The 17,275-nt window shown below is 43.3% G+C and overlaps 1 protein-coding gene across 1 annotated transcript; it reads right to left on the reverse strand.

The window, feature by feature from the left end:
• Positions 1-1,741: 1,741 nt before the first annotated feature.
• Positions 1,742-9,451, reverse strand: LOC105554085 (cytosolic carboxypeptidase 6-like). Its single transcript, XM_012000353.1, has 3 exons — positions 9,362-9,451; positions 8,748-8,905; positions 1,742-1,862 (listed from the first exon to the last, which is right to left on the reverse strand). The coding sequence occupies exons 1-3, from the start codon at positions 9,449-9,451 to the stop codon at positions 1,742-1,744; spliced, it is 369 nt and encodes a 122-aa protein (XP_011855743.1).
• Between the last annotated feature and the right edge of the window lie 7,824 nt (positions 9,452-17,275).

A 17,275-nucleotide genomic window follows, 5' to 3' on the forward strand; every position in this document is an offset into this window, starting at 1 on the left:
GCTTTTAAATCATCATTATACCTGCTGTTTGTGTAGTCTATGATCCAATTAATCAATGTAGTTTTAAATATATGGGCCAATATATGATCACAACATTATGGAAGTGACCTGGCCAAGGAAACATGGATCCAGACTATTGTCTCTCTCATTTTATGCACTCTGCCTCTTTTCATGCTATCTAAAATAATGCTATCATTTCCAAAAGACTGACACACTCTTGGTGCATGCCAAGCTGATTGCAGTCAATTAAACTCCCCGGGACTTTGACACAGGAACTGCTGGAAATCAAGACTTGACTGTTGTCCCTTATTTTGATAACAAAGTCCTTGACCTCAAAGTCAGGGTTATACCAGTTTGGGGGTTTGCCTGTTGGTTCGTGAGCAGTGGGAGACCAAAAGGGAAAGGTGCCAAGAATGCTCAGAGGAACAGAAGAGCTGCACAAAACACTTTATTTGTGTTCCTATGGGCAAAACGAACCCAGGGGAGAGGCTGTATGTACAACATGACATTTGTAGCCAATCAACATATGGCTCTTTGTTATTATTTCTGAAAACCAGCATGCAAAGGAGAACAAGTTTTGCTTTTGATTTTTGTAGCAAACTTCAATAATCTCCAACCCAAACAAACAAACAAACAAAAAATGCTTTAGTGGAGCTTTGTGCTAAGGGCTTTTCCTCCCTGGAGCCTCCCTGCCTCTCCCCGTCTTCTAATCCTCATTTCCGGGAGGTCATTTTAATTAGCAGGCTGTCATGGTGACTCAGCCTGCTGTTTCCACAGACAGGAAGGGAGCAGACTCCCCTGGACCCATTCATCATACAAAGGCACTTTACTCTTCACAAAAAATGCACAATATTTAGCTTGCTACACCTTGGGAATTGCTACTACCATTTTATTTTATCATTCCTCCCTGCCTCAGGGTGCATCCTTGTGTCTTTTGCATCTTCCTTGCCTGGCAATCACACTTTCCTCATTGTAGATTAGCAATGCCCACATCTTCAGGGGCCACGCTTAATCTCTGTCTCCTGGGATCTGGAGACTAACCATAATAAACCTTTTAAAATGAAGGACCAGTGCGTTTTTGTCTTTGGAGCTAAAATTTTAATTAAACTACCCAGGAAATAGGGAAATAGCTCTCAGCACAGTTTTCTAAATCTGCATGCTGGGGTTTGAGGGAATCAGGAAGCATGCAGCTTAGATACAGTGACCATATATTTAAGTCCACTGTGATTTCAAAAATCCTGTCCCATTGTTCCTAGGATGCATTTGCCCTTGGGTTGCATGTGTTGTTGCTGTTGTTTTGGATCAGAAAATACAAACGCTGCATTTCTAAATCTGTAAACAATCAAGCCTATTTAAAAGGTAACCATCTGCAGTAACTATAAAACTTAAAAATGTAAAGTGGCTTTGAAAGAACTGACCTGATATATGTCAAGTATCTTAAAAGGGATGTGTAGGTTTTCCTCATCTTGGAAGATCTCTGTGTTGTAGAAAATAGCATCTGTGCTCACCTGGTTCCAGTCTCCTATTTTGTTCCTGAGCTTTTTGAGCTGAAGGCTTACAATTGATTTTCCATTGGAAAAAGGGAAAATCAATGATGAAGTTTCTCATTGTATCCCTTCCCTTTCACTAGCCTATGCATTAATCCACAAATCCTCGGAAGCTAAAAAAGAGTGATTAATTTCATTCCCCAGCAGAAAATGCACGCTCCTGTCCCCATAAGACCTCCCAGGACTCCGTGTCTTTAAAAAGGGGTTGAAGGGTCTTTGTGGTTCACTGAGCTCTTCTTGTCCCCTTTGCCGTTGGGGTAGTTGCTGGCTGGGCCCCGCAGGAGTGGGTGCTTGTAAGGAGGGGATTTTTCTTTCCTGCAAAGGGGGAGATAACAGAAAGAGAGAAGACAGCACATATACACACTGTGATGAAATCATTTGTGTGCATGTCTATCTTCCCCACTGGACTGTAACCTCCCAGGAACAGTAACCTGGTCTTCTTCCCACAGACACTGAAGGTGACAAAGACCAGCAGGCATTGATACTGTCTTCAAGTTGCTTATAGCTTAGGAGAAGAGACAATTGCATAAAATACCTACACAAAACAATAACTATAATATGTGTCAGGAAGTAGTTAGTGTCATAAATATGAGAATCTCTTGAACTAAGTTTGAATTCAAATTGAAGAAGAGGATTTGGAAACCATCAAGCTCTGACCTTGGCGCACCCATTTTTCTTTACTGTTGATGAGTCATGAATAAGGTAAAGACAGAATAGGTGGCACCACATAAAGGGACACCTTGCCCTAACATACCCTTCTTCCTTAAAGGAAGCCTCACTGCCTGAAAATCCACATTCATTGAAGAGCCTTGCTAACATAACAAGGCTGCCAGAATAGGTGAGATACAGCTAGACATCAGTACCTATTAACACCCTGGAGCACATGCATGGGGTGTAACTTATGGGCAATGTGATCTTGAAGCAGTTCCTTACCTTCTCTGGACCTCTATTTCTTTATTTCTAAAATAGGAGAAAAATTCATGTCCTTCCTGCCTCATAGGCCCTGGTAAATGGAGGTTGAAGAAGAGCTTTGTAAATTACAAGGTGCTATTCATCTGTCATTGAAGGATGTTGTTCTTAATACCCAAATGGAGCACAGGACGTAAATATGTTTTTACGGGGAGAAAGAGGAGGTAGGCCCAGGTTTGGTCATAGTTGGGGCAGCCATGGGGGGATGGTGGCAAGGGGACAAGTTGTGCAAAGGCTAGAGAGGCCTCTGAATATGCAGAAGGACTTAGGGAGGGTGAGCTAGGAAGGCAAAAAGCCATCAACCAAAGATGGGGACATAGAGAGTGCAAGGAGCCACTGGAAGGCAAAACATCCCATACCTTTAGGTCTCTGCAGAGGCTGTTCCCTTCCCTACCTCTAAAGAGGTAGAGGAAGAGCCCCACTTCCTTTGGGAAGACAAGTTCCCAAAAAATAAGCTTCCCTCATCCCTAGGCCTTTTTAGCACTTTGTACATTTCATCACTCCTCCACCTGCCATTTTCTAGGTGGTTCTTTGTTCATCTCTTTCTCTTATGAGATGATAAGTTTGATGTGTATGCTTTTTCTTTATAATTCCTGAGCCAAGTGCAGGTCTGGTATGGGGTAGGTGCTTGAGGAGTATTTGATGACTAGAAATGAACTTTCAGTCTTATCTTCACCATATCATTTACTCTAAACATTCTGGCCTTGTCATTGCTGTTGTGTGAAGTCAGGGACCCTTAACAGAGGGACCAGCTGAAGCCATGGCAGAAGAACATAAATTGTGAAGATTTCATGGACATTTATTAGTTCTCCAAATTAATACTTTTATAATTTCTTACGCCTGTCTTTACTGCAATCTCTGACCATAAATTGTGAAGATTTCATGGACATTTATCACTTCTCTGATCAATATTCTTGCGATTTCCTATGCCTGTCTTTACTTTAATCTCTTAATCCCATCATCTTCATAAGCTGAGGATGTATGTTGCCTCAGGACCCTGTGATGATTGCGTTAACTGCACAAATTGTTTAGGCCCCAGATATCGGGGGAACCCGCCCCTAATAATTCAATGTGAGTCCTTTTCTGCTTTCCCTAAGTGTCAGCTGGTCTGAGAAATAAAGGAAAAGAGTACAAAAGAGAGAAATTTTAAAGCTGGGTGTCCGAGGGAGACATCACGTCGGCAGGTTCCGTGATGCCCCCCAAGCCACAAAACCAACAAGTGTTTATTAGTGATTTTCAAAAGGGGAGAGAGTGTACGAATAGGGTGTGGGTCAAAGAGATCACATGCTTCAGAAGGTAATAAAATATCACAAGGCAAATGGAGGCAGGGCGAGATCACAGGACTGGGGCAAAATTAAAATTGCTAATGAAGTTTCGGGCACACATTGTCATTGATAACATCTTATCAGGAGACAGAGTTTGAGAGCAGACAATCAGTCTGACCAAAATTTATTAGGCGAGAATTTCCTCATCCTAATAGGCCTGGGAGTGCTCCCGGGAGACCAGGGCTTATTTCATCCCTTATCTACAACCGTAAAAGACAGACGTTCCCAGAGCGGTCATTTTAGAGACCTACCCCTAGGAATGCATTCTCTTTCTCAGGGATGTTCCTTGCTGAGAAAAAGAATTCAGCGATATGTCTCCTATTTGCTTTTGAAAGAAGAGAAATATGGCTCTGTTCCGCCCAGCTAGCAGGCAGCCAGACCTAATGGTTATCTCCCTTGTTCCCTGAACATCACTGTTATCCTGTTCTTTTTTCAAGGTGCCCAGATTTCATATTGTTTAAACAATTTGTGCAGTTAATGCAATAATCACAGGGTCCTGAGGTGACATACATCTTCAGCTTATGAAGATGACAGGATTAAGAGATTAAAGTAAAGACAGGCATAGGAAATCACAAGAATATTGATTGGGGAAGTGGTAAATGTCCATGAAATCTTCACAATTTATGTTCAGAGATTGCAGTAAAGACAGGCATAAGAAATTATAAAAGTATTAATTTGGGGAACTAATAAATGTCCATGAAATCTTCACAATTTATGTTCAGAGATTGCAGTAAAGACAGGCGTACGAAATTATAAAAGCATTAATTTTGGGAACTAATAAATGTCCATGAAATGTTCACAATTTATGTTCTTCTGCCATAGCTTCAGCTGGTCCCTCCATTCAGGGTCCCTGACTTCCTGCAACACGTTGCCTTGGAATGTGTCTTGTTAGGTCCTGCTTCTGGCTGTTCTCTACTCTATTCCCCAACGTGGAATACCCTCTCTCCCCTTTCTATTTCATCAATCAAAATTCCATATGTCTGTTAAAGCCAAGTTCAAGTGCCACTTCCTCTCTGAAGCTTTCTTGGGACATGCCTGCCAGCTACAAAATACTTGCCAGATTTTGTAGGAGAGGAACTTCTGCTTGGGTCTAACTTTTCTTTAGTGTGAAGGGGTCAAAGTGGGTAATTTTGGGGGCTTTCTCAGTTCTACCACAGCTCAGTAACACTCATGAATTATTTAGAATTTAATCTATGCTAGGCCCTGCACCATGCACTAAGGATACAGAAGTAAGTAAGACTGAGGACACTGAAGCTAGCAGAGAAGCCAGACATGCATAGAAGCTATGACAATACACCACAGGACACACCATGCTAGAGCTATGTACGAAACACAGTTAGGAGCTCAGCAGAGAGGAAGCAGCTCTGTCTCAGGTGGAGAATACAGACAAGGAAACAGAAGGTGTGATATTTGAACTGAGTTTTGAATGATAATTAGGAGCTCACCATCTACAAGCAGAAAGGGAGCTCATTCCAGCAAGAGGAAAAAGGATGTACAGAGACATGAAGGTAAGAAAACAGCTAACTTGTTTGGGCTGAAGCATAAGGCACAAGGTGATAGAAATCAGGTGGGATAGACAGGGTGCTCATGGGGGTGGAGGGGTGTAGAAAGTAGGAAATGAAGTTTAAAATGTAGGCCAAGGTCTTGAATAGCAAGAAGAGTTGAAATATTACCCTAAAGGTAATGGGGAGCCATGGAAGGTTTTTGAGAGAAGGCATAACCTGATACATAGTTGAGTACTTATACACTTTTCAGTATTGTTTGTTATCTTTACATTTATACTTGCCTTTATCCTCCACAAATCTGAGCTCACAATGGGCAGGGACTATTTATAATGCTCTAGCAGTTGGCACAAGGACTGGCACATAGTGGGCTCCAGTGTGTTGAGGAGCTGATAAGCCCCCTTACACACACATACAGCCATCATAACCTCTCCCTGGAGCCAGCCCCTCCAGCCTGTGAATGAGCCTGAGTCCATCTCTTGCTCAGAGACCACAATCATGCTCTGTTTACCTACAGAAGCACATCTGCCCTGTTCCTTCTTCCTGTCTGATTTTATCCCCTTTGCTGGAGCATTTGGGGCTTACGACTGTACCACTGTGTGCTAAACAAAATGTGGGGCCTCAGCTTTGGTCATCAATGCCATGCCCCCGAGCCTGAGCTCTTGTGCCCACATTGCTGCCCCTCCTGAGGGACCCTATCTGAAGGGTGGCCCAGTATCCAATGATGCTGGCAGGTTTCCGCCAGCGTGTGAGCAGAAAGTGACATATTGTAATTATCCATGGAGATGGGAGAAAACAAAGATTAATTTTGAATCAAAACATGTAATTTTCCTTTAAAGCCAGAACTGCTCTTTCACTTAAGCTATTTGATGCTTGGGTGGAAAATAATACAAAAAAGGGGAAGTATTTAAAACCCAAATTAGAGCTCAGAGTCTTGTACCCTCCTGGGAATTCATTTTTAAAGGATTACTGACCAATCTAGAGCTAAGTGGTACTCACAGTTTGATGAGGCAGAGGTGTGTGCATAGGGAGGAGGTTATTAATTTTTTTTTTAATTTAAGGGTGGGTGCATTTAGCTCAAGTCCTCAAAACTCTGAACTCATGAGGAAGGAGCTCTCTAGATCTTTTCTGAAGAGGGCTCCAAAGCTCAAGGCAAGGAAGTGCCATGAACAGTTAAAGTCTGGGCCCTGAGATCTCCCCTGTGTCCTTTAGATCTGTGTCAGGGTTCCATCCTCTCCCATCTCCAGGAACTCTTCACTGGTAGACACTGAATACACTGCACTGCAGGGTGAGGGCCTGTGCTCCGGTCCTGGCTCTGACCACATGACTTTGAGCAGCTCCTTCTGCTCCCTAAGTCCCCATGTTCTCATCTGTATCATAAAGAGAGACTAGAGGATCACTAAGGTCTCCCTGAGTGTCAGCACCATTTCATTGGTATATGACAATGCAACATGCAAGAAAAAAATGATTAAGGATGAAGATAATTTTATTTAGGCAGAGGACCTGAAAGAGACAATCCCCAAATTAACTTGTAAATGAGAGTCTAAGAATTCTTTTGAGTTTCATAAAGCTTCAGATGTTTAAGAACTTTAAACAATCCAGAATGACTTCTAAGAATGAACTGAGCATCTTCCTCTAGAGGTGAACTCCTCAGAGGTAGGGGTCATGCTTTAATCAGCCACTCATCCCAGCACTTCTTTCCTGTCAGGGACCTGGTATAAAGTGTTGCTTTTCCTGAGTGAATGAATGAATGAATGTATACATGCATGTATGCACAATGCAGGACAGGCACCTCAGGGGCACAAGTAATAGACGTGATTCTCCTGCAAGAGTTTCTAATATGCCATGCACAATGGGGGCGGGGGCACAAAGACCCCAGATGATTTAGAAACAATCTGAGACAGGGTATCAGAATGTCTTGTCATGAAGATGCTATGACATGGGGCTCAGAGATGTATGACTCATAGCATTGTGGAACATAGGCCCTGAGACATCACCCAACCAAACAAGTCAAAGGACTTGCCCTAGGTCTTGATGAGCTGGTTGGAAATCTGGGACTGGAGGACATGAAAACATTTATTGAGCATCTACCAGCTGCTGGGCACTGTGCTAAGCTTGTATCCATTCTACAAAACCATATTTAGATATCATTGTTATTAGCCCCATTCATAGGTAAGCAGAGAAAAGCTTCAAGAGGCCAAGAAACTTGCCTAAGATCCTATAACTCACATGAGTCTGAGACAGAATTTGAACCCATGCTGACGAACTTCTACTTGAGGTGAACCTTAGCTATACTTCAATTCGGCTTTCAAATAATAAAAGCCTAGGAGCAAACCCTGGCTCTCCCAAAAACTCTTTGTCCTCGGGCATCTTACATCTTCTCATCGTCTTTCTGAGTCTCCTTTTCCTTATTTGTAAGATGGGGAATATAATGTCTATGAGGAATAAATAATACAATGTACACAAAGTACTCTGTACAATAAGTAAAGTGATTTATATTGTTTTTATTAATAACAGGGTAGGGAGGAAGGTGCATCAGTGCAAAGGCCCTGAGGCATCCACATACATGAGCAAGGTCATGGCAAAGGTCAGTGGAAAGAATGGTCTGGCAGGAGCCAGGAGTTGGGCATTGTCATGTCCTTCAAGTAGGAGGGACCACTGAGGGAGTGGGAGGTGAGTCTAAGAGATGGGGCAGGGCCAACACATTCCAGATGCCATGTGATGTCACTGTCCTTATGCTAGTCGGGTTCACAGCCAGTGGTCATGGAAGTGCCCAGTGCTTCAGGCTCTGGCCAAGTCCTCAGACAGGATGGAGGCTCACCTCCTGACCTTCTCTCCTCAATGGCCCTGCAAGTTGGCCCCAGAAGAGGACCCAAGGTAGAACTTCTCAAGGGTGTGTCCTCTCCAGCCCAAACCTTTACATCTTGAGGGAAGGAGACTATCATGTACTGACAGCACTGTGCTGGGTGCTTTAACACATATCTCATAATAATCATGTATGTGAGGACTGCTGTCCTCACTTTATAGACGAGGAAACTGAAGGATCAGAGAAATTCATATAGGAACCTCAGAGGATGAGGTATCAGGAGAGGTAGTGCATAGAAACACCCAAATTAATTTAGAACAATGACTGAACCCAGCTCCCCAGCAAGCCCCATCCCTGTGGATTCCCAAGTTAGAACCAGGAATGTGACCTTGCCCTCACTGTCTGACTTCTTAATGATACTTTCTTTATGCTCAGGAAATATGCTCTTATGCCCCAAAATCTATGTGGCAGGGCCAGGATTATCTTTCCTGCTGCACAGATGGGATGCTGAGTTTCAGCAAGAGGCTAAGGGAAGTTGCCCCTGAATATAGCCAGTGGAGCAGAACTCAAGCCCAAACCTCTCTGCTCTGCCACTTACCGTAGTCTCGGCATGGGAATTGCCACCTTTTCAACCATGGGGTTCAGCCGATAATAGTCCAAAAAGGTTCTTGCCACGTTCCGCCCCAGCTTCATATCTGCAGGTGTGTGTGTTAAGGAGCAACTTTGAAAAGAGATTGAGACAGAGTGAAAAGAGGACTACTAATAAAAATAATAACAGTAATAAAAACAGTTACACCACTCATTGTTCTAAGCTTCTTGTATGTGCTCTCTTTTTTGATCCTTGAAAAACCTTAAATGGTAATCACTATTATTATCCTAATTTTATAGATAAGAAAACTGAGGTGCATCGCAGTGAAGTAATTTGCCTAAGGTCACAAAACTGGGAAAAGAAGGAGCCAGGATATGAGTCTAGGGAGTCTTACCCCAAAGCCTGTGCTAGTAGCTTTCAGGGTACAGCCCTTTGGAAATCACTGGGCTGCTCTGGTCTAGCCTCAGGTGGCTCAGGATGGAGCCAGGTAAGCAAAAACCCCAAGGGCAAGAGACATTGGTTGTATATAGACCAGTGCCTGCTTGACCCTTAGGGCTCAGTCATCCACTTTAGTAACCTCAAGCACAATGGTAAAACCCTGTGACCCTAAATCATGTTCCCACTGCACCTTGAAATTCCTCCAACAATGAATCTTTCTGGTAACGATTTGTGATGGTAAAAGCACAAACTTCTTGGGGAAGGGTCAATTTCATATTGACCATTAACACCTTAATATGAATGAGTACAACAATCATTATTCAACAACAGAATATCTTCTTTGTGCATTATAGCTCACATCTCTGGGCTTCATACATGTTATTTCCTCCGCTGAAGTTCCTCCCTACCCGCTCCTGCCTTCTCCTCAGCTAATTCATACCCCTTGCTTCTCTAATGAGGTGATATTTCTTTATTAGAGCCCTCCAGGATATTCTTCTCTCTTCCCAGAACTGTGATTGGTGCCCTTGTCCCACATTTTCATGACTCCTGAGCTGGCTTCATTCAAAGCACTTATCACTTATCTCACAGCATGGGAATTATGTGTTTACTCAGCTTAATCCTTAGCCATTCCTTCTCCCTCATCTCTTAGCTCTGAACATCCAAGCTGTCACTAACCCTTCTCCAAGACACCTACCATCTCTTGAATGTTTTCACTTCTTTCCACCCCCCTAGAATAGGCCAGCATCATCTTTCTCCTAGATTGCTGTCATCCTGTCCTAACTAGTTTCCCTGCCACAGAATTGCCCCCGTCTGGTCCATTTTCTACAGTGCAGCCAGAGGGATTCTGCAATGCAGCTCTGAGTATGTCACTCAGCTGAGTAAAACCCTTCAGTGGTTCTCAGTTGCCTTCAAAGTCCAAATCTCTGAGCATGATTTACAGTACTGTTCATAGTCAGGTCCCTGATTATTTTCTCAACATTATGCTTGCTACCTCCCACCTACTCCCTTTGCCCTTCACATTCTGGAAACACTGAACTTCTTCTGCCTCCAGGCCTGTGCCCCATACGTGCCATCTTTCCAGACCACTCTTCCTCCCTTCACATGCCTTCCAGGGCCCACTCTTTCTCAGCTTCAAGAACTCAATTCAGTTGTCACTCTACTGGATAAGTCTTCCTTGGCTGTCCTTGCTGGGACAGGAGTCTCTCCTAGGTTTTCCCACAACCTCTTCTTCCTAGCCTGCACCAACCAGAGCACTAATCATACTGTATTTTACCTGTCTCTTCTTTTCAATAGCCCCTTTTAGCAGGCAAGCTCTATGAGGCAGAGGTCATATCTGTCTTATTCATCACCTAAATACCCATGTACTCATCTGACAATAAGTATGAAATATATATTTGTTGAATTAACAAATCATAGCTGGCTGGGTGCGGTGGCTCATGCCTGTAATCTCAGCACTTTGGGAGGCTGAAGTGGGTGGATCACCTGAGGTAAGGAGTTTGAGACCAGCCTGACCAACATGGCGAAACCCCATCTCTACTAAATACAAAATTAGCTGGGTGTGGTGGCGCATGCCTGTAATCCCAGCTACTGGGGAGGCTGAGGCAGGAGACTCGCTTGAACCTAAGAGGCGGAGGTTGCAGTGAGCCAAGATCACACCATTGCACTCCGCCCTGGGCAACAAGAGTGAAACTCCATCTCCAAAAACAATAAAAACAAATAAATAAATAAATAATAGCTAATACTCATATAATGTTTAATATGTGCTAGGCAATCTTTTTTTAAAATATACTTTAAGTTCTTGGATACGCATGCAGAGCATGCAAGTTTGTTACATAGGTATACATGTGCCATGGTGGTTTGCTGTGCCTATCAACCCATTATCTACATTAGGTATTTCTCCTAATGCTATCCTTCCCCAGCCCCCAACCCCCTGTCTGGCCGCAGTGTGTGTTGCTCCCCTCCCTGTGTCCATGTGTTCTCATTGTTCAACTCCCACTTATGAGTGAGAACATGTGGCGTTTGGTTTTCTGTCCCTGTGTTAGTTTGCTGAGAATGATGGTTCCAGTTTCATCCATGTCCCTGCAAGGGACATTAACTCATTCTTTCTTATGGCTGCATAATATTCCATGGTGTATATGTGCCACATTTTCTTTATCCAGTCTATCATTGATGGGCATTTGGGTTGGTTCCAAGTCTTTTCTATTGTGAATAGTGCTACAATAAACATACGTGTGTGTGTCTTTATAGTAGAATGATTTATAGTCCTTTGGGTATATACCCAGTAATACAATTGCTGGATCAAATGGTATTTCTAGTTCTAGATCCTTGAGGAATTGCCCCACTCTCTTCCACAATGGTTGTAATTTACACTCCCACCAACAGTGTAAAAGTGCTCCTATTTCTTCACATCCTCTCCACCATCTGTTGTTTCCTGACTTTTTAATGACTGCCATTCTAACTGGTGTGAGATGGCATCTCATTGTGGTTTCGATTTGTGTTTCTCTAATGACCAGTGATGATGAGCTTTTTTTCATGTTTGTTGGCCACATAAATTTCTTCTTTTGACAAGTGTCTGTTCATATGCTTTGCTCACTTTTTGATGGGGTTGTTTGTTTTTTTTTCTTGTAAATTTGTTTAAGTTCCTTGTAGATTCAGGATATTAGCCCTTTGTCAGATGGAGAGATTGCAAAAGTGTTCTTCCATTCTGTAGGTTGTCTGTTCACTCTGATGATAGTTTCTTTTGCTCTGCAGAAGCTCTTTAGTTCAATTGGATCCCATTTGTCAATTTTGGCTTTTGTTGCCATTGCTTTTGGTGTTTCAGTCATGAAGTCTTTGGTGCTGCGCAATCTTTTAAGTGCCTTATGTATATTGACTCATTCAATTCTCACAATAACCCAATGAATTAGGTATATTATTCCTACTGTTCAGAGAAGATAAGTGATTTCCCAAAATGTTGGGCACCTAATGAAGAGCTGGGATTGAAAGTGAGTACCCTGGCTGCATGTGTTTATCTTCCTTCCCAAACTACCTCTCCAGCACCTGCACCATTCCATATTCACTTCTGTGTCTCTCTTGCCTAACACATGGTAGGGTACCCTCCACCTACTGAGAAACAAGACTCACATCCCTGACTCAGGAATAGGTGAGGGGGGCATGCATGGTAATATGTAGAGGAGGAGCAACCTGAGGTTGGTCCTAGGGGATCAGTGGAGAAGGACCATTCTCGGCTGGTCTATAAAGGCAGGACAACTGAAGGGGCATTTCGGGGAGAAAACACAGAGTGAGCAACAGTGCAGAAATGATTTACCATGCATCCATCTATCCATCCATCCACCAACAAGCATATTTGGAAGCCTCCAGTGTGTCAGGGCTTGTGTGAGAGGAGTGTTTGGTGGGAAGGGTCTTGGTAGGTCACAGTGGAAAGGACAAAGTGGAATGGGAAGAAAATATGCAGTTGCTTGCATTTGCAGGACTGTTGGGCAGTTGCCACAGGCCTTCCTTCAGTGCTGTCTGGGGCTGGGCCAGGTCTTCTGGGCCATTACTCCATCCAGGACCATGGTGATAGACAAGTGTTTGAGAAATAGGCAAGTGAGTTCTCAGTGAGTTCTTCTTCTTCAAGAAGTCCCCAAGCTGGGGTTGGACATGGCCTAGAACATGAAACCTAGCGTTTACAGAGCACCTACTATGTGCCAGGCACTGCACTGGCTGCTTTGCCTAAAAGTGCATTTTAATTTTCAATTTTTATCTCTTTTTTGCTATGGGAGGTTAAGGAATTTGTCCAAGGCCACATAACTGGTAATGGCACTGTCAGGACTCAAACCCAGGCAGGTCTGACTCCAGAACCATGAGCTTTCCACTATCCTGGCCCATTTCCTGATTTGAAGGCACCTTTTCTGTCAAAGCCTGAGTCATCCCAGGCCAGTGCCTGATGGGAGAAGGAAAAACACCAGACAAGCTATTTATGACAGTGAAATGTACTGCAGGCTTGCTGGGCTCTGGGGCTGCCACCTGCTTTCTTCCTCTGGATGTGACTGACCTTCTCTGTCCTCTTGTTTAAAAAGTTCACAAGCTGGCATTGGGCATGACCTCTCTGAGCAGCAGACTCTGGAGGCCGTCTCACCCAGCTTTCACCCAGCCAGTCTCCAGCTGGCTGGAGGAAACCAAATCGTGGTTGTGTGCACCAGCAGTAAGAGCTACAGGGCACAGAGGAAAGCAGAGGTTCCTGTGGATTGAGCTAAAAGATTGCAGCAAACGTTTTTGAGGCAGATGTATTTAATCCAAATCCTGGCTCTGCCACATGCTGTGTATGGCAGATTGTATTTTCCAAAGATGCCTGCAACAGTATCTCCAATTTCCCATGTTATCATAGTACATGACCTTGCCACTCCTTCCTCTGAGTAGTATACCCTTCCCTTGAATTTGAATGGGCTTGGTACTTGTTTGTAACCAAAAAAATGGCAGAAGTGAGAGAAGTGAAATAGTGGGATTTCTAAGGCGAGGCCAGAAAAGGTGAAGTAACTTGTCCTTGCTTGCTGAAATTCTCAAGCTGGAGTCCTGAGCCTCCATGTGAGCAGTCTGACTGCCCTGAGATCCTGAGACTATAGAAAGAGAGAGGAGAGAGATTCCTAGCCAGCCTACAGCTCCTCCAGCACTCTACTGTTCCATCTCCAGCCATTGTCTGACTGCAACACACCACTCTCTAAGCTAGAACCAACCAGCTGAGGCCTCCTCAAATTTCTGACCCACAGAGAACATAGGAAAATAGCTATTGTTTTAAGCCACTAAGTTTTGGGGAGATTTTCTAATGTAGAACTAGAGAACTAGAACACTGTGTGACCTTGCATGAGCCATTTCATTTTCCTGAGTTGCAGTTTCCTGCTCACAGTGTTGTTGGGATGAAGAGTGTGACTGCATCTAGTTGATGAATAACATAGGGGTTGGATGAATGAATGAATGAATGAGGAAAAGAGAAACCTGATCCCTTTCTCACACTGAGAGCCAGACTTAAAGCAACTATAGGAGGTAGCTTTGTAAATCAATCCTCTTGAACTCTGCTAGGGAAAGGGGATAGGCTGTTCCAGCAAAATGTGCCACTGTAAGGTATTGATCATTTTGGACAGGATCTGTTTAGAAGCCAGTGTTTTAAAGATGGGCATTGTCTGGGACAACTCTCTTCCCTTCCCCCTCCAACCCTATTACATATTCCCTAACCCTGAAAGTCTCACTCTAGATTATTTACTGCAATGGCCCTGTTTGAGTCAAGAAATAGGACATGGGCAGGAGGAGAGGAGGGATTGATTGAACATTTTCAATTAAAACAAGCTGTCTTTGAACAAAGATTTAAAATCCAGGCAAGAAAGGCAATAATTCTCTTGGCTGGAATGCTTTCCACTGTATTGTAGAATTAAGAGATAAAAAATTGGGGGTGAAAACTCCCAACCATTCATTATAAACAGAAATCTCAAGATGGTCTGTGAGTTAAAAATCTCATCATTTTCTGGTTCCTATGTAGGTCATTGATCTCTTTCTCAAAAATGGCAGGGTATAGCCAGCCACATGGGGAAGATGGAATCAAGACACTTAAAGCAATAAACCAGGAGAATTCAGCTGGGATTGTCCAAAACTTGGACTGATTCTGTGACTTTCATACAGAGCTCTTTTGAAAAAAAGGGCAGGTGTAAGTATCCCCAGCCTCCTATTTAATGGGGACCTTCAACAGGTAATGAAGGTTTGAACATTTACTGTTCATTCTCATTCATTCACTCATTCCTTCACGCATCCATTCAAATGTTTGTTGGGCTCCTCCCATGTATATACTGCTATGAAGAGGACAGGGATTGGGGTTAAAGGAAAATTAGACAAATACACTTTATAGCCTAGAGAAGGAAACGGACATGTTCCAGTTAACTATATTACCTGAGAGGCTGTTGCACTGTCATCTTCAGAAAAGCAGGAACTAATTTTTTTTTAAAGTTTACTCCACAATGCATACAGTGTAGTTACTATCACCAATCCTTACCAAAGCCCTGCAAAGTCAAAGTACAGTTCTACATATATTTCACAGATGAGGACATTGAAAACAAGAGAGTTTGCATAACTAATTCAGTCTCATGGCATGAATGTAACAAAGGTAGCATATGAACTTCAGTGTCTTCTGACAGCATGCATATGTTGTTTCCCTTCTTGAGTGTAATCATAAATTCGAACACAAAATTCTGTGGATGTGTGGAAGGAGACTGAATTCCAAATGGAGGAATTATAAAAAGCTTCATGGAGGTGCACATACAACAAAGATTTGAAGGACAAAGACAGGTCTTAAAGTGGGAGGAAGAGAAAGACAAGTATCAGCAAAGAAACAGAGTGTGGCCAGGCACATGACATGAAATAACACAGAAAAGGGTCCGAGGGCCCATGTAGCTAAACGTGTAGAGTGGAATGTGATGCTGAAATATTAGGCTAGAGACAAGTGAGTGAAGGCTTTGAATGTCAAGTTAAGAAACTTAAACTTCTATTCTGTAGGCAATAAAAGCCAATGAACATATATGGGTTGTATTTGTCACTCATTTAGTCAATGTATATTTACTGATCATCTACTATGTTTATTATGTTCAGGCTTTTTGGAAGGCTCAGGGTATACTATGGTTAAAATCAAAGAAGACAAAACCAAGACAATGGTTCTTAAGTCTAGAAGCAGAGATAAATAGTGAGGTAGTAAAACAAACAAACCAAAAAAACCACACACACATATTGCACTTAATATAGTACTATGAAGAAAATGCACAGAGTCTGTACCTGCGGATAATGCAGGCATGGGAAGGCCTCTCTGAGGAAGAGATATGAACTGGGAGTGAACAGTGACTGCAGCAGTACCTATGAAGAGGGAAGGGTGTCTGGGAAGGGTCCTCAGCTGAGAGACAGAAACTGGAAGAGGGCTGGCAGAGGGTGATGGGCAAGGGCTAGATCACCAAGACCTCTGGGCCACCTTAAGGAGTCTGGACTTTCTTGGTGAATGGGAAGCTACTGAAGAGTTTGAAGCAGGAAAGTGACACCATCTTATTTTTATTTCCAAAGGTCACTGCTGCACTAAAAGAGAAGGCAAGAGTGGAAGCAGGCAGAGTAGCCAGGGACGACTGCAATGGTCCAGGAGAGGACAAGGGAGACCCCGGCTGTTCAGAGGCAGTAGAGATGGGAAGACGTATTTGTGGGAAGAGCCAACAGGACCTGCTGCCAGGTTGGATGTGGGGCCCAAAGGAGAGGAAGGAGTGAAGGATGACTCCTTCATCTTTGGCTTTAGCAGCTGGGTCAATGGGGTGCCCTGATCTGGCATTTGAAAGAATGAGGCAGTAAGAGCTTCAGGGGAGAGAGTAGGAGGTCAGTTCGGAGCATGTTGGGTTTGAGCTACAAGACATTAAGTATCTAGGTTCTGAATCAGAAATGGGAAAAAAAATCAGAAAATGGGAATTGTTTCTGAATTTTCAGCTCTTTGGGATTATTCATGCTACAAATTCTTGCTGACTGTGCAGTGTGTTCCATTCTGCTCAGCTCTCCACCTCTTCCTCTCTGCTCTCAGGGTGTCCCAAGGGCTTTAGGAGAATGGCAATAACTGAAGGATCCTCTGTTCTCCTGTCTCAGGGCCTCAGATCTGGGGCCTTGAGTGTGCACACGAGTGGGAATCAAGAGACCAACATGGTTTTCATCATTAACTAGCCATGTGACCTTGGGCCATTTCCCTTCACTGGGCCTAACTTCTCTGTGGGTAAATGTGGTGTCTCGAGTCCTTTTTCAGTTAACATGGTATATTCAAGCAAAGCCCTCAATACAATAAGCTTATGAGAAATCCCATCCTCATTCTTTCATTCACAAATATATATGGAGAACTGACCATGTGCCGTTATTTTAGACACTTGACATATACAGTGAACAAAACTGACAAAGACCTCTGTCTTTATGGAGTTCAAATTCTAGCTATGGAAAACAAGCTGTAGACCTAATAATACATGTGTAAATTATATAGAATGCTGGAACGTGGTAAGTGCTATGGAGTAAAGATAAAGAATAGGGTAAGGGGAGGGCTGGGGACAAGGAGAAGATCACAGCAT

Source organism: Mandrillus leucophaeus, unplaced genomic scaffold (assembly GCF_000951045.1).
Source record: "Mandrillus leucophaeus isolate KB7577 unplaced genomic scaffold, Mleu.le_1.0 Scaffold626, whole genome shotgun sequence".
Lineage (NCBI taxonomy): Eukaryota > Metazoa > Chordata > Mammalia > Primates > Cercopithecidae > Mandrillus > Mandrillus leucophaeus.

Bases quoted from the DNA above. Each gene is read 5' to 3' on its own strand.
- LOC105554085 (XM_012000353.1), bottom strand. From the start codon at position 9,451: ATGAAATTGACCCTTCCCCAAGAAGTTTGTGCTTTTACCATCACAAAT. The intron at 8,906-9,361 runs GTGGGAACATGA...TTTTATTAGTAG, and splicing joins TGGAGGAATTTCAAGGTGCA to TCCTCTTTTCACTCTGTCTC. The intron at 1,863-8,747 runs GTAAGTGGCAGA...CCCCCTTTGCAG, and splicing joins ATTCCCATGCCGAGACTACG to GAAAGAAAAATCCCCTCCTT.